The 20,941-nt window shown below is 41.5% G+C and overlaps 4 protein-coding genes across 5 annotated transcripts; 1 reads left to right on the top strand and 3 right to left on the bottom strand.

The window, feature by feature from the left end:
- Positions 1–2,450: 2,450 nt before the first annotated feature.
- Positions 2,451–3,430, top strand: LOC133965302 (free fatty acid receptor 2-like). Its single transcript, XM_062399782.1, has one exon. The coding sequence runs from the start codon at positions 2,451–2,453 to the stop codon at positions 3,369–3,371; it is 921 nt and encodes a 306-aa protein (XP_062255766.1). The 3' UTR covers positions 3,372–3,430.
- Positions 3,431–3,658: 228 nt separating this feature from the next.
- lim2.5 (lens intrinsic membrane protein 2.5) lies at positions 3,659–6,657 on the bottom strand. The gene is made up of 5 exons (XM_062399540.1): positions 6,514–6,657; positions 5,138–5,350; positions 4,524–4,673; positions 4,192–4,326; positions 3,659–3,808 (listed from the first exon to the last, which is right to left on the bottom strand). The coding sequence occupies exons 2-5, from the start codon at positions 5,313–5,315 to the stop codon at positions 3,747–3,749; spliced, it is 525 nt and encodes a 174-aa protein (XP_062255524.1). The 5' UTR covers positions 5,316–5,350; positions 6,514–6,657; the 3' UTR covers positions 3,659–3,746.
- A 1,581-nt stretch (positions 6,658–8,238) lies between these two features.
- On the bottom strand, positions 8,239–14,629 carry vsig10l (V-set and immunoglobulin domain containing 10 like). 2 transcript variants are annotated; one of them, XM_062398461.1, is made up of 12 exons: positions 14,417–14,629; positions 13,462–13,791; positions 12,804–13,076; positions 12,450–12,716; positions 11,722–11,967; positions 11,359–11,637; positions 10,450–10,542; positions 10,055–10,279; positions 9,837–9,956; positions 9,673–9,752; positions 8,828–8,914; positions 8,239–8,717 (listed from the first exon to the last, which is right to left on the bottom strand). In XM_062398461.1, the coding sequence occupies exons 1-12, from the start codon at positions 14,487–14,489 to the stop codon at positions 8,643–8,645; spliced, it is 2,148 nt and encodes a 715-aa protein (XP_062254445.1). In that variant the 5' UTR covers positions 14,490–14,629; the 3' UTR covers positions 8,239–8,642. The 2 variants fall into 2 exon arrangements, with proteins under 2 accessions (XP_062254445.1, XP_062254446.1); XM_062398462.1 differs by having other exon boundaries at positions 9,712–9,752; positions 14,417–14,628.
- Positions 14,630–15,534: 905 nt separating this feature from the next.
- etfb (electron transfer flavoprotein subunit beta) lies at positions 15,535–20,259 on the bottom strand. Its single transcript, XM_062400241.1, has 7 exons — positions 20,099–20,259; positions 18,417–18,575; positions 17,917–18,075; positions 17,742–17,804; positions 16,949–17,107; positions 16,586–16,786; positions 15,535–16,201 (listed from the first exon to the last, which is right to left on the bottom strand). The coding sequence occupies exons 1-6, from the start codon at positions 20,150–20,152 to the stop codon at positions 16,616–16,618; spliced, it is 765 nt and encodes a 254-aa protein (XP_062256225.1). The 5' UTR covers positions 20,153–20,259; the 3' UTR covers positions 15,535–16,201; positions 16,586–16,615.
- Between the last annotated feature and the right edge of the window lie 682 nt (positions 20,260–20,941).

The raw sequence follows: 20,941 nt of genomic DNA, 5'->3' as shown, positions 1-20,941 counted from the left end.
GACAAAAAGTGAAGGGAGAGAATGCAAAGAAAGTTATGTAATGTTTTATGAGGGAGGCCCAAGTTCCTTCTGTAGCTTGGAGACGTATTGCGCAAAAAAAACTAAAAACAAAACATTACCGACTCGGTTCATTGGTAGTTATTTCTAATACAGAAAGTATTGAATATGTAGCCATATGTAGATTTTTGGATGAAATGTAATCAGTAAAAAGTGAATTTGCAATTAAGTTACTGATGTAATCTTAATATATTCCTCAATGCAGAGCTGATTTGGTTAATTGCACCAGAACCACAGACAATCAGCAATCCTCAGTAGATCCCATTAATCACACAGACATCAACCTGCTGAGGAAGATCCCAGATACGATAGAAAGCTCTGAATCAGCTGTTAAACAGGCCTCATGGTTGGACTGATTTCTAAGCAACTTTGTCAATTACAAGTTTAAATCTCTACTTTTACAACAAGACAGAAGTGAAGCCTCTAAACACATGAAAACATAAACTCCATCTGTCATCATGTAAGATTTAAGAACAGACACACTAATTGAACAATGGAGAGCACTGGTTGATGAAACCTTTTACTGCACAGGTGTATTGCATTGATGTACAATATATGACCTGCTGATCTGAGGACATCTTCTGCTGCTTCATACAATAAGCCCCTTGTAGTAGTTGCAGCCTAAGAGCAGTATTGACTTGAATAACATGCTCAGAACTGTTTGAGTCGGCCGTGTGTATTCCCTGTTGCAGTGAAACTGATGATAATGTAGACAGTGCTGACAGGAAGCAAAACCAATATTCCAGCTGACAATAAGTAAAAGAAACAGATCTACTGGAGGCCAAAGAACATTGAAGGATATGCTGTGTGTGTATTCTCCTAAACCCTCAGATGTCTCAAATGACATGGAACTGCAGAGAGAGATGTCCTAAATCGATTCTCTATGTGGAAAAATTATCTGTGTCTCCTAATTTATCGCTTAGGTGTAAATATGAATAAATGCAGACCCATGGTCGGTTGAAATCCAAACCTAATTATCATGTTTAGAGTTAATGTAGTGGGAGGAGGTTCTTTATTAACATGTATGTAAGTCAAAATGAAACTGCTGTTTTGCATTTTGTTAAAGATTAACCAATTTGTGGCTCCATATACAGTAAAATAAATTTGACTCTGGGCTGGAGTGCGACTCACTTCTTTGCGGAAATCACTTGATATCAGCTCATCTTTGAAGGCTAGAGGCCCAGCAACGGAAAAAAAAACATACAACTCTATTTGTTTTTTCCTTGAAGCCTTAACATTCATAAAACTTCTTCTCTTAGGTAAGTAGATATATTTTTACCTTATGAATATAACCTTTCCACATCTCGAATGTGGAGTCTGAGATAGAGAGTGTGGCTCATTTGTTTAGACATTTCTCTGTATTCATTTCATGATATTTATTAATGTTGGAATAATTCTATATAAGTTCATGAACTGAATATGACCTGCATGAACTGAATATGACCTGGTGTAGGAGTTGTTATTCAGTGCTGTCTGGAAAATGTTGAAGTAGGCTTCTAAGCTGTAGGCGACATTCTTACACAAGAGTTAGCCTGACTAACAACTGCTGTGCCTTGCCTTAGTTGATTTTGAAGGAACTGTCTGTTATGGTTATGAAACCATAAAGGTTAAATCTCCATTATGTTTAGAATAGGGTATTACCAGATAAAGCAACACCCCGAAGAGAAGGAGTTATCAAGAAATTAAAACCCTACCCAAATGATGTGTTGTAATTTTGAGCTGTGCAAATAAAAACACTGTGTTAGGGAAGTTCCGTTGAAGTTGGCTGCGACCTATTCAGAGGTGCGGACTTCCCTTCCAAGGACTACCCTTGCAAGTAAAAACTGAGTACTCATGTATGTGTGGTGTTTTATTCAGTTCTTACGGCATTGTTACATGTCTGGGTGAAATTCCCTCCACAATTAACTTATTCATTCTTGTGTGGAAAATATGAATAATAATAAAAGATAGAGATTTAATTCCTAGATTTGTTGAATATTCACATTCAGTGACTAAATACTTGGGTGAGATTACCACCAACGGTTTGCTTGCAGATATACAGGACACCTTGCAAGTTCTGTAAACAAGACCAGAGTTAACCCTTTTTTGCATTTATTTACTTCAACTGAACATAACATGTTAACCATCTAGCTCCAGTCATGCCAGCCCGTCTCATAACTTTATCCAGTCTGCCTGCAAAAATTAGCTGTTCATAGTCAATAACCTTTTAAACGCAACTAGGAGCAGTCGTCAACACCGTCCACTCCTGGCCAGTCACCATGTTTTTCAGCTGAGAAACGTACAAATAGCCCTTCAATTTAAGTCAGAAGTAGAATATTGTGCATTTTTATATGCAGCCTATCATTCCTACATTGATATTGATGTTCTCTTCCTTTGGTTCAGGTCCGTAAACCATGGTGAGCAGCGGGTTGATTCTCTCGGTGTACATAATTACCTTCGTGATTGGCTTCCCAGCCAACCTCCTGGCTCTCTATGCCTTCAGTGCCAAGATCCATGTCAAGGCAAATCCAACAGACATCCTGCTACTCAATCTGACCGTCTCCGACCTGCTCTTCTTGCTCACCCTTCCTCTCAAGATGAACGAGGCCATGTCGGGCATGACGTGGAATCTCCCCCCATTCCTGTGCTCCGTCACTGCCTTCATGTTCTTCTCCACCATCTACACCAGCTCCTTGTTGCTGATGGCTGTCAGTCTGGTTCGCTACATTGCACTCGCCTTCCCTATCACCTATCATCGGCTGCACAAACCTGTGTATGCAGTAGTGATGGGTACAGTCATTTGGCTGATATCCTTAGGTAACTGCAGTATCACTTTCATCACCCAGTACCACCCATCCCTAGCCAGTGAATCCCTTGATGGCCAGGCCCATGCTTGCTATGAGAACTTTACGGAGAAGCAGCTGGATGTCGTCCTCCCGATACGTTTGGAGGTTTTCTTTGTCTTCTGCCTTGTACCTCTTGTTATTTGTGTTTACTGCTACTTTAAATGCATCTTGATCCTGTACAGCCGCCCCAGGATATCCCGCATGCAGAAGCAGAAAGCCATCGGTATGGCCTTGGGGACTCTGGCCGTGTTCCTCATTTGCGTGCTACCATACAATATCTCTCATTTAGTGGGTTTCATTGAGGGTAAGAGCCCAGAGTGGAGGTACTACGTTTTGCTGCTTAGCACCTTCAACACCTGCATTGATCCCATCATCTTCTACTTTTCTTCCTCTAGCTTCCACTGCAACAGTAAAAAGTCAATTTTCAGGAAACGTAAACTCACTGTTTCAGAGTTACAAAAGCAGGGCCCAGGCTCTAACCCAGGGTGAAAGACACTGTCCAGCTTTAATGTTATTATTGTACTGTATATTAATCCTTTATTATTCCTATTACCTCTACCACTTATCCTGGAGCCAATCCTACCCAGCAAGAAGTACCATATGCTTCAGAAGATGTTTAATTCAATCTTAAATTTCATATTTATTTATCTTTATAAAACAATGTCTTAAAAAATCTGAGGTGTTATTTGATCCTGTTGAAAGCGACTGTGATGCTTTCGGAAACAATGTTGACCTTTTTAATACAAAATAAAGAGACATTTTATTGGGATATGCAAATTCCAAATTTTATTATTTTACAGTAGGTTCTCTTTTTTCTGGGAAATGACATCATTTGCGCCCTTGACAAAGTAGATTGTGTTTACTTTAACGCGGGCCAGCCACTCTTCTGCACTCGTGCATTCTGTAGGCACACATGTAGAATATACCTGCAACAAAAAACAAAACAAAAGTCAGCACACAGATATGTCAAGTACAAGATGGTCGCACAGAAAATTAGTTATTTAAAAGACAATATTTCTTATTTTTTAGTTATCCAGTATATCTGAAGCTTATTGTGTGAGTTTGAAAAGTTTCAAAAGCCTCTTTCTACAATTGTTGTGAATGAAGCTTTGGGAAAATGAAAAGTGACAGCAGTTAATTTTTTTTATGTTATCATTTGTGTTTCATGAACAGTGTTCCTTCGTCTGCGCTAACTGTGTTATAAATATATAAGAGCTCAAAGTGACTATCAGCAAGAAACAGTAATTACACTAAAGTCGTTTTCATTTCAGGTGGTTTCATTTTTTTTTCGCTGTTTATTGGGACAAACCTGCAAAGAAGTTCATGAGCAGCGCCACCCAGCCTAGTATGTAGGACCAGGAGAAGCGCCAGTCACCAAAACGCTTTCCAAGGAAGTTCACCGTCACTCCGGTGTAAATGGCCATTGCAAGCAGAACGAAGAGAGCTGGCATTGTGGGCACAGAGAAAATTATTAAAATTAGTTTCTGTAGTACAAGGGTCATTTCAGGTCAACAACCGACTGGGGCGTCACTGTCCATGATATTCAAATTCACCACAAAACACGTCATTCATGCCCGGTGTGTTGTTGCAAAAAAGACAAACATTTGATGACATTATTTTGTTACTGCAGCTCGGACTCACTGGACACAAAGAACATGATCCCAGCAGCAAATGAACGGTTGAACCTCTCAAAGGCTGAGAAGTGGGCAAAAGAGAGGATTCCTGCAATGATGCCGGCAAAGCATGACATGGCAGAGAGGATCATGAAAGCACGGGTGGCATTCCAGTAGGCTGAGGAGGAGTAAGACGAGAAAAAGAGAACATGGTGAGGATATCTGCAGGGAGAGGAATTCAAAAATCACAAACATTTTAAATTGCTGAGGGTTTCAAATTCATGATGGGAATCTGCCTCCTACACGGACCCCTTACACGTGAACTCAGAACATGCTACTCTACATAACGTAGATAAACATGAGCCTACATGAGAATATTGTACTGTGACTTTATCTCTTTAGGATGTTAATAAAGTTAAAATAATATGACACTTATCGGCCAATTCAAGGATAAACCCACATGTTGGGAATCAGGATGTTTGACTCTAAGTTGCATCTTATTTTATGAGTGAAATGCAATCTCTTAATTACTATAATTATTGATGTACCTCAAAAGTAAGGGCGGAACATAATCATAATTGCATTCAGACATGTTGTCCTGTAAGATCTGAGGGAATTCCAAGAAGGTATTTCACCACTTACCAATGCTGTCAGTCTGCATGTAGCACTTTCCAGACATGCAGTACCTCCACAGGCCCTGATGGGCGAAGCTGCCGGACAGACGGTACTGCATCCAGTAGTCTGTGGCTGTGGAGACCACCAGCAAGATGTTCCCCACGATGGCACAAAACAGGCCCCCTCCCATGAAGCTGTACATCATGAGTGACACTATGACAGCAGCTAAGGCTTTAAGCACTGTTCAAAAAGAGAAAATAACAAGTCAGTTGGGACCTTGTGGTAATGAAGTATAACAAAACTTGATTGAGCTTTAATTTGAGTGTTTATTCAGAAGGAAAATTATGACGGAAACAGAAATGCTTTGATGCAAAGGCAGGAAAAGCCTGATGTATCTAGAGCTGCCACATGCAGTCTGCTGTGATGATGGTTCCATGTGGCACAGGGGATATCGAGGGATTATCTTGGAGCTGCAAGTAATAAATGTCCGATGAAGGGAAGATCACCTGTTTCTAATCACGCAGCATGGGCTGGGCTCTTAAGCCAGCATTCTGCCCAGCCTATACCTCTCATTATTATTTGACCTATGGGAAACTGTGTAGAATTTAAACAACCAAATTTCCTCAAAGTCCTCTGGACTACGTGAAACATCAGAGACTTTCCTACTCAATTCATCTCGACTATGCAATTATCCACAAAACACAAGGAGGCACCGAGGTCATCAAGAGAGCTACTGGGCAGAGGTTTCAAACCAACCACAATAAAATCCACTTTCAACAACATGTGTGTTGTTTTAATACAAACTTGCCACACAAATGACAGATATGTAAATGTTCTTAGCCAACCACACAAAACGTTAATCAGAAAGGACCTGGGATCATCAACTGAATCACAACTAACAATTCTGTGAGAGATGCTGCTGGCTGATACAACCGGAGCCTTGTGTTAGATATTGAATTGTTTCAAAGCAAAGACAATGGCAGAAGCAGATCTTTGGAAATTTGGTCCAAATCCTCGAAGATAAATCCATGTTGAGGTTAAAACCTGTTACCCTGAGAATGACGATGCCAACACCAACTACGTTGTGATGTAAACCACAGCAGCGGAAATCAAACATCAGAGACACCCACCCTCCACACTCATGGGTGGAGAGTCTGAAAAACATATATTTATCACTAACCATGAATGGAACCTGGAAAATTGCAAGGAAAATCAACCACTTTTATACAAAACACAAATGATTTGAGCTAAAACCCTGAAAGCTTATCACCTTCCCACTGTGGAGACCCAACTGTGCCACATGCACCCCCTGGTCAGCGTGATATCTACTTTGCTATTTTACTCCCTATTCTTTATCATCGATGTGGCATCAGCCATTCACAAAAGAGCCTGCATAATCTTACCTGAATTTCTCAGGATATATCAATCCCCTTAAGTGTCAGCCTTTCCTCAGGGAAAGAGTGAGAGAGAGAGAGAGAGAGTGCAAGCCGGGAGTGAGCGGAACGTCAAAGAGGAAGCCCTAGGCTGGATTCCAAAAAGTTATCCTCTCCACTTTTCTGTTGATGGAGGCAAAATCCTTTAAAACAATCAGCACAGAACAAATGCACTTGAGCTGCTGGGCCAAAGGCCACGTGACCCTTTCACACCGGACTGCATGGGAGTATTTCGGGGGGTCAGGGGCATAAGGGGAGGGGTGGTGGTGTTGGGGGATGGTGTAGGGTTCTGGGATGCGAGGCAGCCGCCGCCGCAGCGTCGTGCTCGTCTGTTGTTCTCTCAGGCGTTCTGGAACTGTGGATGTGCAAAGGCATGCAGTACTGCTGTGGTCAATGGAACATGCTGAAATGCACACTTCCTTTCAGGGTGCCACACACACACACACACACACAAAAGCTTAGAGCAGACACATGACTACAGAGCTGCCTATTTAAATGAAACAGAGTTAACCATAAATATGAATATATGGAAACATTGCAGTAATACTGCAGGTAAAAATGGACCAAATATACTATTTACAATACGTAATAATTTGCTAACCATGTTAAATCTAATGGGAAAAGTCTATGATGTGTAGTTGAATACCTTTCACTTTGGTTCATTCATTTTTTGCCATGAATATGTGAAGCACTTTGTAACCTTGTTTAGATAAGTGCTATACAAATAAATGTATAATGTTATTTAAAACAAGCACTTAAAGATATAAATAAGCATTTTTGACCAGAATTCTAAATTTAACCTTTGTTTTATTGTAACTGATATTTAAACAGTAACATAAATAATCTATACCTTAAAATAAGTCTACCTAAAATATTTAGTTGTTGAAATTAAGATTAGACATGTGTTATATAATCCTGATTCTACAATATTTACCGATCACTGATATCCTGATGCTAATTAATAATTTATCGTTAACTTATTTATTTTTGAGCTTCTAAAATGATTTGGCATTGATACTAATATATATTCGTATATTCTATAAGTCAGAATCAACCATGTTGCTTCTTCTTATTGACTTGTGGGTTCTTTTAATAGTCGATTTTGGTCAAAAGATCAACTGAACAAATAAGTCGAGTTGAGTCTGACCTGGCAGATGTGAACAGCGCCATCTAGTGCTCAGTGTGTGACCTCATCTTAAAGGCTAACACTTGATATGATTCTTTGTTTTGGCAACAACCATTATTGTTGATTGTTTCATCAGTTCACTTCCCAAAACCAGAGGCAGGGAGGAGCAAGCTGTCTCACTGACAGGCATCACTGATTTTATTTATGTTAAAATAATCAAATAAAGTTTATTACAAATCTGAATTTACACATCTGAATATGATATAAAGGCTATTTGGAATGTAAACTTTGTTTTAGCCTAGTTCACAAACAGCTGTATCAGACAAGGAGGGGGTTGGTTCATAGTGTTTTCTGCAATCTCTGCTTTTTCCATGTGTGGTCAAACCTGTACTGTCACTTTATCTGACCCGACACACAACATGCCTGAGAGTCCTGAGAGAAAATAAAGATTGTATTGAACTCCACAAATATAACAAAAAGCTGCAGGTCCACAAATCATGCTCAATGTCAGTGGCTTACATTGGTTTGTACTGAAAAACTATTTAACCAAGTACACGTGGGGAAAGAGATGAAACTGAATAAATAAGAATTTATTTGAGAGTTTAAACAGAGTATATAATGTGAAGTAACACATTGATTTCACAAGCAATTCAATAAAAAAAAATATAATTTAAAAAAAGAGGACATTTTGCTGATAAAACATATTCAGTGACCTGGGACATGAGTTAAGTTGTGTTTTGAATTATATCCTGATAACATGTTGAGTTGTGGTAAATAGGAGGGAGACAAGTTGTCCTTAATAAGCTAAACAGATACAGACATAACTTAAAAACTTACATCAATAACACAATAAATATTGTTTACGAAATGGAAATTTGAATCAGTTAAAGGAACATTACAAATATATAAAAATCTTATGATTAAAATAAAATGCTGTACAGAATTAATAAACGCATCAACACATATGCTACGTTCAGACAATTGTGGCGACTCTGACGGGTGGGGGGGGGACGAACGTGGGGAGAGCCACCGACCGCTCAGAGGGCGCCTGAGAGAAAACACACCAAACATTTCATTGTTAACTGTGAATCAACAAGAAGGAAGCAACGTGGTTTAAAAAAAAAAATGACATGTAATGTTTAATAGAATCAAAACTACCTGTTGTAGTTTGTTGTAATCAGGGGGAGACTTCAGTCCTCCTGCCAGCAGGTGATGAGGAGTCATCTCTGACTGGGTTGTTATGACCTGGAGGGAGGGAGGGGGGGGGGGAGGAGAGAGAGAGAGAGAGAGAGAGAGAGAGAGAGAGAGAGAGAGAGAGAGAGAGAGAGAGAGAGAGAGAGAGAGAGAAACTAAGTCATAGATGCTTAGTTTGTTGTAGAACATGCAAAAGAATCTGATGCTTGACATTTACTGTGTGGTTTATATTTCACAATCCACAAGGCCCCCATCACTTGTTGATATTGAAGCCAACCTGATAAGCTCCTTGTTATTTATTACCTCCGCCACGGAGATTATGTTTTCACCCGCTGACCATTGGCTTGTTAGCAGGATTAGGTCAAAACTACTGAATGGATTTTCACGAGGGATGAGACAGGAGCCAAAATGAAACCATCACAAGTTGAGCTGGATCAGGACAAAGAGATAATCAAAGAACTGATGTCTGTGCATGTGTGGGATTTGGTGCCGCTTGTTTGAAATCATCGGGACTGGTCGGCCTTTGTCTCGCTCAACACAGACAATATTGACTTTTGCAGCTTTAAATCTTGAATTTGTTGTGAAGATCAATATTTCATAAACCTGCATTTTGCCTGATCTCAAATGTGAAGATCGATACTTCAGCACTTGGGTGTTCATCAGCAAAACCATAGAGTGTATAATAAAGATGGATGATGGCATCTCCACCAACCCCTACTGTACAAAAATGAAGCTAAAACACCCTGGAGTGCGATTGCTGCTGTCTTGTGCTTTTGTGATCATGATGTGGATTCGAGGCAGTGATATACCGCTGGTCTCGCCATTCTACTATTGTCAGTGATTTTAACCTTCTCGACGGCTCTGGACATCGGGTACCTCGCCGGCCGACCTAGAAAACACACAAAATAAAGAGTCAAAACCCATTTTTTGCAGCGTGTAAAGAAAGCTATGTCCTGTTTTTCCTTGCACCTACTTTTGTCCTTGTTGCGGTTGACGCACAGGTAGATGGAGCCGCCCATCAGGATCAGGAAGAGAAGGCTGCAGGGGATTCCAGCTGCGATCCCAGCGATGGCAGGACCACTCAGCCCTCCATCTAGAAACCACGGCACAGAGAGTCACCGATGATTTTACAACTGCTGGTTCGTCCCCAACCCCGGGGTAAGCAATCTAGTTCTCAAAACGTAACCCTACCTGGGCCGAGTCGGCGGACCTCAGAAGGCTGCCCCTCGGTCGTACGAGCTCGGGGGATGACTCGAAACCGGTACGACAGGTTTGGATCCAGGGCCAAGACGTCGGTGCTCCGAGCCGAGCCAGGTTTCTGCTGGATGGTTCGATATACGTCTGAGGCGCCTCTCGATTCGGTGCCATTCCGCTTTTCGCCCGGGAGGCTCGGCCCTTTCACTTGAATGTCGAAGCCTTCGCAGAGGAGGACACAACAGAAAGTGACATTTGCTTTTCACAGGATTTTCACCCCTGACACAATATTTACGCCCCTATCTCCTGTGAAGAGTTTCTGTTTTCAACCCCCCCACGGTGTTTGTGTGCAGTGTTTAAGAATCAACCCTGAGTCCTTCTTACTGCCTTACCTGTGACGATGGAGGTGGGCTGGACCTCCCATGACAACGTGACGACGGTTCCTTCGGGATTCGGGAACAAACTGAAATCTGAGATGGACGGTCCTGGAGAGAGAGAGGGATTGTGAACATGGGGGAACATCAGGAGAGGATGGGGGGGGGCTGCTGAGGGTTCACTTAGACTGGAGAGCTTTGTTTAAAGGGAAAAGTAACCTCAGGTATGACTTGGCTCTCTGACTGAGGGGCCATTGTGTCTCTTGAACAGACACTGCACTACACTGTATATTACATGTAGAAGGAGAAACGTTACTTTTAACCATTTGCTTTATTATCTGTTATTTATTCATTTCTAAATTAGTCAAAAGAATGTCTGAGAAAAATGCACATTATAAATTCCTAAAGAAGAAAACTATTTAATTTGGTTATTTTTACATTTCTAGGGCTGAATTATTTTCTCAGTTGTATCCTCTGGAAGTGGTCAGTAATTTGACTCTTCAAATTACTGACCACTTCATTTATTGGCAGCATGTTTATGTTGTTGCTCATTCCTATAGCTACATTTGTGTGGTTTACATACTGCAGTTTAATCTACGGTATAAAAATACATTTCCTCATATATATAAAAATATGTTTTCAGAGGTGGCAAGAAACTAATCACATTTGCTCAAGTACTGCATTTAAGTACAACTTTGACGCTTTATTTGAATACTTCAATTTTATGCTACTTATCTACTAGTTAGAAATTAACAATCTAATTATAGAAAAACAAACAAACTTTTGTTGCAGATCTTTTGCAACTTCATGTCTATCTTGTAAACTTTGGGAAGAGACCAAACTTGACCACTTAATTACATAACTCAGAGTATATTTATATATGGTCTTTGACAACTTGGTTCATTTCAAAGAGCATCTATACTTTACCTTGCAGCTGTATTTCCCTCCTCTGGCTGCCCAGGGGGTTGCGGCTCGTGCAGCTGTATTTCTGCTGGACAAAGTCGCTGACATTGTAGCCTCGGATCTGGAGCTGTGTGGTGTCACTGCTGATCTGGTGCGTGGCCCCGTTGGTGACGGCCTCGCTGCCTTTGGACCAGGACACCACAGCCTGAGGCGAGGCGTCGCTCACACACTGCAGAGACACCACTATTTTGCCCAGAGAGTCGACTGACATTCTCACGGCTGGGAGGAACTCCACCGGACGACCTGCGGGAAGATAAGGTTTTGCAGAAGTTTTAGTTTTTACGATGGAAATCCTCGACTGATAACCCAGGGAATACTTAAACGTACTTGCGGTAATATTGCACTTATTCTGCTCAACTGGGTGGACCGCCATGCATGTGACAGTTTTGAAGTCTAAGTTGGCCAAGGCGGTGACGGTCAGGCTGAAGTTTCCAGCTCCACTGCTGTTGCTGCTCAGTTCTGGGAAAGAGAGCTGAGCCAGTGGCGTTCCCCCCGGCCACCGACAGTGATACTGCAGGGCAGCGGCCACATTCACAGACTGCACAGAACAGACCGGCTCGCCCGACGGCTTCTCTGTTCAGAAGGAGAATTGATTTAAAAACTTAGTTATTCACTTTTGGGTTGATTTTGACATTTAGACAAAAGATGAACAAAGTCGGATGATGAACCTTTCATAAAACCCTGATAATTCAAAAGATCTTGGGCAAATAAATGAATATAGACAACTTTGTATTCCTACAGATCGAATGCAAACACCTCAAACAAGATTTTAAAGTCAAGTAATAACATTTTAAATCTTCCTGATGGAACCAAAGCAGATTTTTCATTAAGATGGAAAAAAATAAAGAACAAATGATTGTTAAATGAAGACATGAAAAATAGAACCTTACTAATAAATTAAAAGATAATCCAATACAATATGTTTTGTTTCTCACAATAGTAAAACTTAGAACTAAGAAATATATAAAAGTTGTCTGTACATTTGAAATTTCATTTAACTATAAAATATCTGATGTTAATGAGTCATGAGGGTTTGATAACGGCTTTCCACGTACCGTAAACATTTAAAGTCATGCTCTTCTGCCGCTGTTCCTTCGTCTGCTGATTGGTCAACTTGCAGGTATAAACACCTCCTTGGCTGATCTGTACATTCGTTCGATTCAGGACTCCATCTTGGGAGTCGGGGAAGGTCAGATCCCCAAAGACCCACACAGCGGTGGGCCGTGGGGATCCGCCCGCCTGGCAGACGAGGCTCAGAGAGTCACCGGGTAGGTAGAAAGGCTTCGCTGGACGGGCCTCGAGTGTCGGCTCGTCTGGTCCATCTGCAGCAGACCACAAAGAATCAAGGAGATGTAGCTGAAACTATAATGATGGATGGATGCGGTTGAGAATAATGTTAAAGTTCTTACACAGCACGGTGATGTTCTGGTGAGCTTCCACGCGGCTCAGGGGGTTCGTCAGCACCACCGTGTACCGGCCTGTGTCGTTCCGGTTTGGGTTGAGGATCTCCAGGCTCCGGTCCTTCACCGTGTAGTGTGAGCTGGTCTTTATCTCCGTGCCGTTGAACAACCACCTCTGCTGCTCCACCTCCCCTCTCGACACGCTGTACTGCAGGAGGAAGGGGTCGATTCCCTCTTTGAGTAAATCAGGCTGCACGGTCAGCTCCACATTCTGGAAGTTTTCTGTGTGAGAGAAAAGGTGAAAGAAGGAAGAAGCACTTTAATCATTAGATTTATCAAACCGGTTTTCCTTTTAAATGAACAACCGCAACATCTTATTAAGATGACAAATCTTTGAAAAGGCCTGATGCTTAGGTTAGCATCATGATTGACAGCCAGGACCGATCGCATGTCGATGCTACAACCCTATCCTCCGATCACTACTAGGCAGACCCTGTCTTACAATGCAAGATTTCCCCTTTTGAAAAGTGCATATACCAAAATAAACTGTGGAACAAGCAGTTTTAACACATATGTGATGGTTCATGCATCAGTTGGTTTTAACAGGCATTAAATCCTCCACCACATGACAGCAGCACATCTCCAAATCAGCCAGTTATAAACTCACCAAACACTTTCAGAGTGAAAGCGGTCACAGCTTGACTCAGCCCCGACTTGGTCAGCTCCATGGTGTAGTTCCCGGCGTGGTCGAGCAGCACATTCACGAAGGTCAGAGATCCATCCCTCTCGATCTTCAGCACATCCTTGAATCCTTCGGCGATGTCTGCTTCAGCACTGGAGCCAATGGTCCACGTGAGGACAGGCAAGGCTCCTTTAGACCAGGTGACCACTGGGTCCGGGGCCCCCCCGAAGAGGACAGCCAGAGTCACATTGCTGCCGGCTCTTGCATTCACCAACGTGGGGCCCACAGGAGCAACCACCAGTTGGCCCTGTGCACCTGTCGGCGTGGAGCCCAGTCAGTAGGTTTGGAGAGGAAACATTAAATCATGAAGTCATCAATTCTCTGATAAAGTGCTGTGCAGTGAATGAATTCAATTTCCAGCAATAGCAATATGTTGAAAGTTTAATATACATTGATGAAATGCCTGAATCCATTGTGCATGTGGAGGTATAACACATAATTGGTCTACATCGTGTTAATCAAGTGTTTTTGATTCACTGCTCATAAAGAAGAGTTTCAAACTTCAACCTTCACTGCAAAAATCAGGCTTTAAACTTACTAAACTAAATATATTGTGACATTTATAATGACATACTTTTTAACCCAGCTCTAATCTAAAGATGTGATGGCCACAGGGATACATTTGAAAACAGTGAACACACAAAAAATGCTGACATAAGATAGAGGTTTATTGTTTGCTTTTGTTTGTACCTAAAACAAATAAATATTATTCCCACGGTTCATCATGAATCTTCAAAAAAAAAGAGAACAATCTTAACAAGACGACAAACTGATTAATGAAATCACAGGGTTTTTCTTATTAAGAAGGAAAAAGCAACAGACAGCAAAGCAGCAGCAACACTTGGAAACTTGAAACTTGAAGGTGAGTGAGGAGTCTTACCTTGAAAAGAGACGCTCAGTGAAACGAGCAGAAAAACAGCAGTTAACCTCCCAGATTGATCCAGAGAAGCCATGTGAGCGAGAGGGAACAGATCCAGGAACACAGACGCGTTTTATCACCTGTCTGTCCTGCACGTTGACACTCGGGTGAATGTTTGTCCTTCGTGTCTGGGACATTAGAGACTGAACCACCTGTGTGTCCTCCTGCGCGCTCCCGAGCTCCAGCTGACAGGCGCGTGCATGCAACTCACCTGTGCTGAGTCAAAGCCCTGATTGTGCACGTGAGGCCACGCCCCTCATACCGCTACACGTTACAGTACTTCTACCATGTCAGGAACTCGATGTTGTTCCGTAAAAGTATAAATACATAAATAAATACATGCAGATATAAGTAACTAAACACATAAAAATAAAATAGATGCTATTTGATGATGGAAAATATTATTACTTTCTAAATGTTATCATTCATTTCTTCTTATATTTCTAAATGTACTCATAGATTCTAGAATTACAATTATTCATATTTTTCTACGTTTTTTATCATTTCTAAGTTTATCTCTTATTTGTATTCTCTTTATACATTTATTAATCCATTCATTTTTTTCCCATTTATCTACACCTATTCATTCGTTTATTAATGTTTATGCACTTCTGCATGTATTCATTTATTTAATAGTTTTCTATATATATTCTTTATATATACACATTCAGTTTGGTTAATGTGACCACTTAGTTTTTTTTCTAAATAATTTCTTTAATGTTATTTACTTCCAGATGAGTTTACTCTCCATGAAATAAATTACTCTCACACATTTGTTAGTTACTGGAATCATTCATCTTTTATACTGAATTACGTTTGTTGGATTTATGTTGCAGCAACTTTCTCATTTTGCCATATTCCTCTAAATACACATCCTAAACTGTGCTATAGCTTATCATCTACTAATCACTCTTTATTTTACCTGCTTTCAGTATTAGGGAATTATATGAACATGCATGTAATTTACAGTCTGTGCTGTAATGTATTGTTTTTAGCAGACTTTACACACCTTTTGATTTTACTCCAAGCCAAACACAGAGAAGAAACCAAGACGAAACACCAGAGGACCAGTACAAGTATTGCACATTAAGATATGAAAAAACGATTGGTTACTTTATTGTTATGTTAATGGTTCTGTTCAGTCAACAGAGAACTGAGGCGCTTATGGTAAAATTCAGATTTATGAATACATTTCCGTTGCTTATACTGAGAGACACCGTCTAGACAGAAACCTTGTTAGCCATCACACACAAACTATACAGATTACCGACAGTCATGATGCCAATATAGAAATAATCATCTGAATATGTCTGGACTCATATTTACATACATCGTTTACAAAGACTGCACCTCGGAGCGAGACAACAGATAAACAAGAAGAAGAGGCAGAGTGTTCTGTGGGTCAAATGCATCGTACCGGTGATGTTGCAATATGAACAGCAACAGTGAGAAAAAATATGTTTCTGGGTTTAATTATTATTGCATTGTGACTTCTTGTCTATTATCAGTAGCCTGTGACTGAGGAATCATCCATGTAAGATGGGATGTAGGTCAAAGAAGAGACGATCCTTCTTGGTTCGGCTGACGGACAGTGTTTCTCAGTATTCCTCCTCTCCTGTCAGTCCCCCCCCCCCCCGCCCTGCATGTCCTCGGGAGGTTCAGTGTCAAACGGAGGGATTGGGCCGACGCATGAGCTCGTCCTGTGGGTGGCTCAGGTAATCCAGTCCAGTTATTCATTAAACATTCCTAAAAGGAGAGCAGAGAACATGCAGTTGAAGACATGAACTGCATTTAAAATCAAATACATTCCAATTATCTTTCTGTCACTGCAAAACAAATAGTGCTAAAAGCAATAAGTTAGTTTTTTGCAATAAAGACATTAAAGATGTTAAATTGACATTGACATTTCAAGTCATGAGTAATGTTATTGTTTAATAAGTGTTTATGCTCCTTCCCTAGAAAATCTGAATGTAAAATGTGGCCTATTGCCCAGGCATAACTATATGAATATTAGGAATACTTAGTAATAAGGGAATATAAAATGATTTTTTTACCAAACCTTTCCTAGAACTGGAATGTTCTGGTTATCACGTATTAACTCAAATACTGATAAACAGCAGTGATACTCACCCTTCTTCTCTCCTCGCGCTCCTCCTGCCTCTATATCGTCCCCGTCTCCTTCAGTTTGCTCACTAGGTCGTCCACTGTCTCCACCTTCACCCCCGCCTCCCTCTTCGGGGGCTCGTCCACTCTCAACGTCTCCAACCGGGACGTGAGGTCCACTCCCAAGTCTGCAGGCTTCATGTTGGCGATCTTCTTCTTCTTGGCTTTCTGAAAGAGAAGAAACACATGATAATGGTTGGGAGCAAATGGTGTAATACTTAACAATATCTCCACTGTGACAGTAACTGTTTATTTTTCTCCACACAAATCCAAACGTGTGCCTGACAACCAAACTGTAACATTTCTCTTGTGTTTTGAACCGCAACTTACCATGATATTAGGCAGAGTGGCATATCTGGGGGTGTTGAGTCGAAGGTCGGCGGTCACCACTGCTGGCATGTTGATTTTAATCGTCTCCAGGCCGCCGTCAATCTCTCTCACCACTTTGATTTTGTCTCCTTCCAGTGTCACCTCTGATGCGAAAGTGCCCTGAGATATGAAGATACAGGATTGATTCAAAAAAACTGAAACTCCAGCAATAAGAGCAAGTATTAAAACTAATTTCTATCCCTGCAATGCAAAGACAAGAGTGAACAAACAGGTTCACTTGAGGTAAAGAGGCAGTCGTTGTGCCCCATCTGCTGGTTGGCTTAAGTAACTGCATAAACTACATAAATGTATTTTAAAATATACGGTTGAAAATAAAAGGAAACACTAATGATATGATGCGAGTACTAATTGAATAACAATGACTGAACGGATATGGAAATGGACATAACTTTGGAACTGAGCTCTGGATAATCTGTGCCTCAGGCTCCTCAACCTGTGAGATAACAAAGTACTCCATCTGCTGTTCAGCCCGTGGAACTTCACAACAGCTGTCCAAGTGACCTTTAACCTGTTTTGCTGATCTGTGCAGGTTCATTGTAGATCTGACTGACTCAAACTTGTCTCCACTAACATTGATAAGGCAACTAGAGCAGGGACACAGCCCGATAACAGCATGTCACACATTCAACACTTAGAAATAGAAAATGACTCGCTGTATTCCCTCAGATCATTTAAGGCCTAAATCTACTCTCTGGTTTAGAAGGACTGATTCAAAAGGCTGCAGTGAAGTCACCTGAGGCCAGTCCAGTAGGGCTGCCGTCATCTGGCCCGTCTGATTGCAGTCGTCATCGATGGCCTGTGGAATCAATACAAGTCGTTTAATGAAGACAGGAGCAGTGAAAGAGTGTTTGTCAGATTATAGGCGGAGAAATATAAGATTTTAAAAGAAAGGAAACCGGAACTTTTACCTGTTTGCCGAGGATGACGAGTTGTGCATCCTCCTTCTTGGCCAAGGCAGCCATGATCTTGGAGATCTGCAGGGGCCCCATGTTTTCATATTCTTTTCCAGTCACTTCCACGTGAATGCCTCGGTCTGCACCCATGGCAAGGGCGGTGCGGATGGTCTCCTGGGTGAGGGAGAAATATGGGTCACAAACTGGGCTTTGCTCGGGTATTAATTAGTGGGAGGTGCTCCCTGAGTAAAAGCTGGAACATTAACTATAATTATTACAGTACAAGTATACAATCTACAACACAGCCAAAGAAATGTTATCCAGTTGCACAACTTGATGATAAAAAATATGGTGTGGGATGTTATCTCATTATCACACACAAACTTGCAACATTAGACATATTCTTTATTAAAATTATTAAAGAAGACAATGCATCAGACACAACAAACTGCACTTCTCCAGGACAGCTGATGACCAGGCAGAGGAGCAGAGCCCCCCCCCCCCCATTCACCCACCTGTGATTGCTGTGGTCCACAGCTCACAGCCACAACCTCCTTAATGAACTTCTTCTCCTTCAGCTTGACCGCCTCCTCCACAGCGATCTCACAGAAGGGGTTCATGGAGTGTTTGACTCCATCCGTCACCACACCACTGTTATCCGGCTTCACGCGAATCTGAGGAGGAGGGAGACAGCAGGACAGAGTCACTACACTGGTGCACGTTGACAAACACTCCAGACAGTCTGGATTTCAGGTCAAAATGACCGACACAGAAATTAGTCACTACGGGTATCACAGAAAGACCCCTTGTGACTTATGCAGGGGTCCTGAAGGTGTTGATTTATATCAGAAAACCTGCAATATGGATCTAGGTATACATTCAAACCCTACACTGCTTTGTGATGCATGATATGGACATGAGTATGTGGACATCAAAATAAAGTGTTTTGGTGACACCTGTGTGGTTCTATAACAGTTTCCACTCTTCTTGCTTATCTATGAGATTTTGGAACATGGCCGGAGGGATTTGATCCAGTTAAGTCACAAGTGCACTCGTGAAGTCTGGCACTGGCGTTAGGTGATAAAGCCTGGCTCCCAGCCCATGTTCCAACTTGACCTGGCTTTGTGCACGGTGAAGCCGAAACAACGGAGGGCTTTCTCTGAATTGTTGCCTCGTTGGTGCCAGCATTCAATTATCTGTCAACTTGAAGGGTAAGCTGTAACTTTTACAATTCCCAGAAAGTAGTAAATAGAGTTGAAACCTACACCAAGGCACAAAAGTGCCCTTGTGAGGCTGCATTTAAATACACTAGATCCAGATTTTTATTTGGATCTGTATCGTAATGCACACATACTATTAAATATAATAATATGACGTGGCATAAAATTATATTTTTCCTCAAGAGGGATTGATTTTCTGTCACATGTGTTTTGTTTCTCTTCTTGTGACGTGTTATACTGGGATTGTTCTCTTGTCTTGTCGTCCGAGTTGTGTGGTAATAAAGTATTGAATCTATTCAATACAAGTTGCCTCACAGGGCTTAACAAGACGTGATGTCCTCTGTAATTCACCCTTGACAAGAGAACAACTACAAAAGAAAACCCCAACCTCATGAGATGCATGTGAGGGACAGACCTGTAATAGATGCAACAAAATAACAGTATTTGCCGCATTGATTAGAAGAAACAGATTGTAACATAATGGAACAGTGTTGATGATATTGAACGGATCCTGCAGCACTCAGCTCCAGCAGGATCAGCTCCTGCTCCACACACACACTGACATCTCCAAGATTACAACTATGTAACTGTAACACACACCATTGTCACACAGGCTAAATCAAGATGGGGGGGGGAAGCCCCTCAGGTTAGTCTAGGGAGGACTAACAAGTTGAGCCTGACAGCAGGTTACACAACAAGAACACCAGAGGAAGGTCACACACACTCACTCACTCAGACACACACACACACACTCACCCACCCACAGACACACAGACACATACACACAGCAGCTAAACACAATCTCAGTTATTTGTCATATTCAGTTCAACCTGTAGATTAGCATGTTGACAGTGGTGTGGTTTGGCATTAGCATGCTAACATAAGCTAGCAGAGAAAGTCAAGTGAGCGACAACAGGCAGAAAAAACACGTATTTAACCGTAAATGAAACAGTAGAAACAATGGACGCGTCTTCTACCTTCACTGCGTAGTCGATGACCCGCTTCACTCCGACCAGAACCCGGCCAGACATCGTGGAGGACACGTTAACCTGAGTGGAGCGAGCAGCTAACGTCACCGTCACCGAACCTTCACCCGGGGACACGGCGGAAGCATTTCAAGGTGAATCCAGTGGAAGCACCCGAGGGGAGCCACCTACCCGCGTAGCCAATGAGAGGCCAGCCAAATCCAACGCTCTCCACTTTGATTGGCTGAGAGGCAGCTGATTGCGTGGTTAAATTCATCATGTGGCTAAACGGCCTTTTCCTACTTCGTTTAATGATAACTTTGACTATATAATCTTGAACTATTATTTAATCTCTCATGATGCACCAGGTTGAATTTATAGCATTACAACTAATTAAAATACGTTTGTAAAGGAGAAAATGCCTGTAAATAATGTGGTGCTTCTCATATCTGTGTCGCAAACAAACCCCGGCGAAGAAAGGTTCCGCTGTAAGTGGGGTAAAGTTCACCAGCAGCAGCAGTTTATTAAAATAAACATATGTTAAATGAATGAAGTGTAACACAACAGTCCTGCACCACATCCTACACGCAGGAAGACAATAATGTTGAGTTTTGTTTTATTTGTTTTAACAAAGAGGTTCATACAACTGCTTAATTATTGTGTATTTGTGTGGTGTTGTTGCACATATGGGCAGAACACACATCAAGGTTTGAAAAATCCATATCAGTTTTTTATTTATAATTTCTGGTCAGTTTTATGACCGATTTTTGCTCCTGAGTGTTGGTTGCGGTGTAAAAATCTGTAAAACATGTTTCAAATCTGATGATGATCAATAAAGTTTTGTACCTCCTCACT

The sequence above is a fragment of the Platichthys flesus genome, chromosome 11 (genome assembly GCF_949316205.1).
Source record: "Platichthys flesus chromosome 11, fPlaFle2.1, whole genome shotgun sequence".
Taxonomy (NCBI): domain Eukaryota; kingdom Metazoa; phylum Chordata; class Actinopteri; order Pleuronectiformes; family Pleuronectidae; genus Platichthys; species Platichthys flesus.
Note: the sequence above shows the minus strand (reverse complement) of the source record. Positions and strands in the feature narration are given on the sequence as shown.

Excerpts from the sequence above, each read along its gene's own strand:
- LOC133965302 (XM_062399782.1), top strand. The coding sequence starts at position 2,451 with ATGGTGAGCAGCGGGTTGATTCTCTCGGTGTACATAATTACCTTCGTG.
- lim2.5 (XM_062399540.1), bottom strand. The coding sequence starts at position 5,315 with ATGATGTACAGCTTCATGGGAGGGGGCCTGTTTTGTGCCATCGTGGGG. Across the intron at positions 4,674-5,137 it reads CATGCAGACTGACAGCATTG|CCTACTGGAATGCCACCCGT; the intron begins GTAAGTGGTGAA and ends ACTCCTCCTCAG. Across the intron at positions 4,327-4,523 it reads GATCATGTTCTTTGTGTCCA|CTCTCTTCGTTCTGCTTGCA; the intron begins GTGAGTCCGAGC and ends CCACAATGCCAG.
- vsig10l (XM_062398461.1), bottom strand. The coding sequence starts at position 14,489 with ATGGCTTCTCTGGATCAATCTGGGAGGTTAACTGCTGTTTTTCTGCTC. Across the intron at positions 11,638-11,721 it reads TAAGTGCAATATTACCGCAA|GTCGTCCGGTGGAGTTCCTC; the intron begins GTACGTTTAAGT and ends ATCTTCCCGCAG. Across the intron at positions 9,753-9,836 it reads CAACCGCAACAAGGACAAAA|GTCGGCCGGCGAGGTACCCG; the intron begins GTAGGTGCAAGG and ends TGTGTTTTCTAG.
- etfb (XM_062400241.1), bottom strand. The coding sequence starts at position 20,152 with ATGTCTGGCCGGGTTCTGGTCGGAGTGAAGCGGGTCATCGACTACGCA. Across the intron at positions 18,576-20,098 it reads TCATCGACTACGCAGTGAAG|ATTCGCGTGAAGCCGGATAA; the intron begins GTAGAAGACGCG and ends CCTCCTCCTCAG. Across the intron at positions 17,108-17,741 it reads CCCTACTGGACTGGCCTCAG|GGCACTTTCGCATCAGAGGT; the intron begins GTGACTTCACTG and ends TTCATATCTCAG.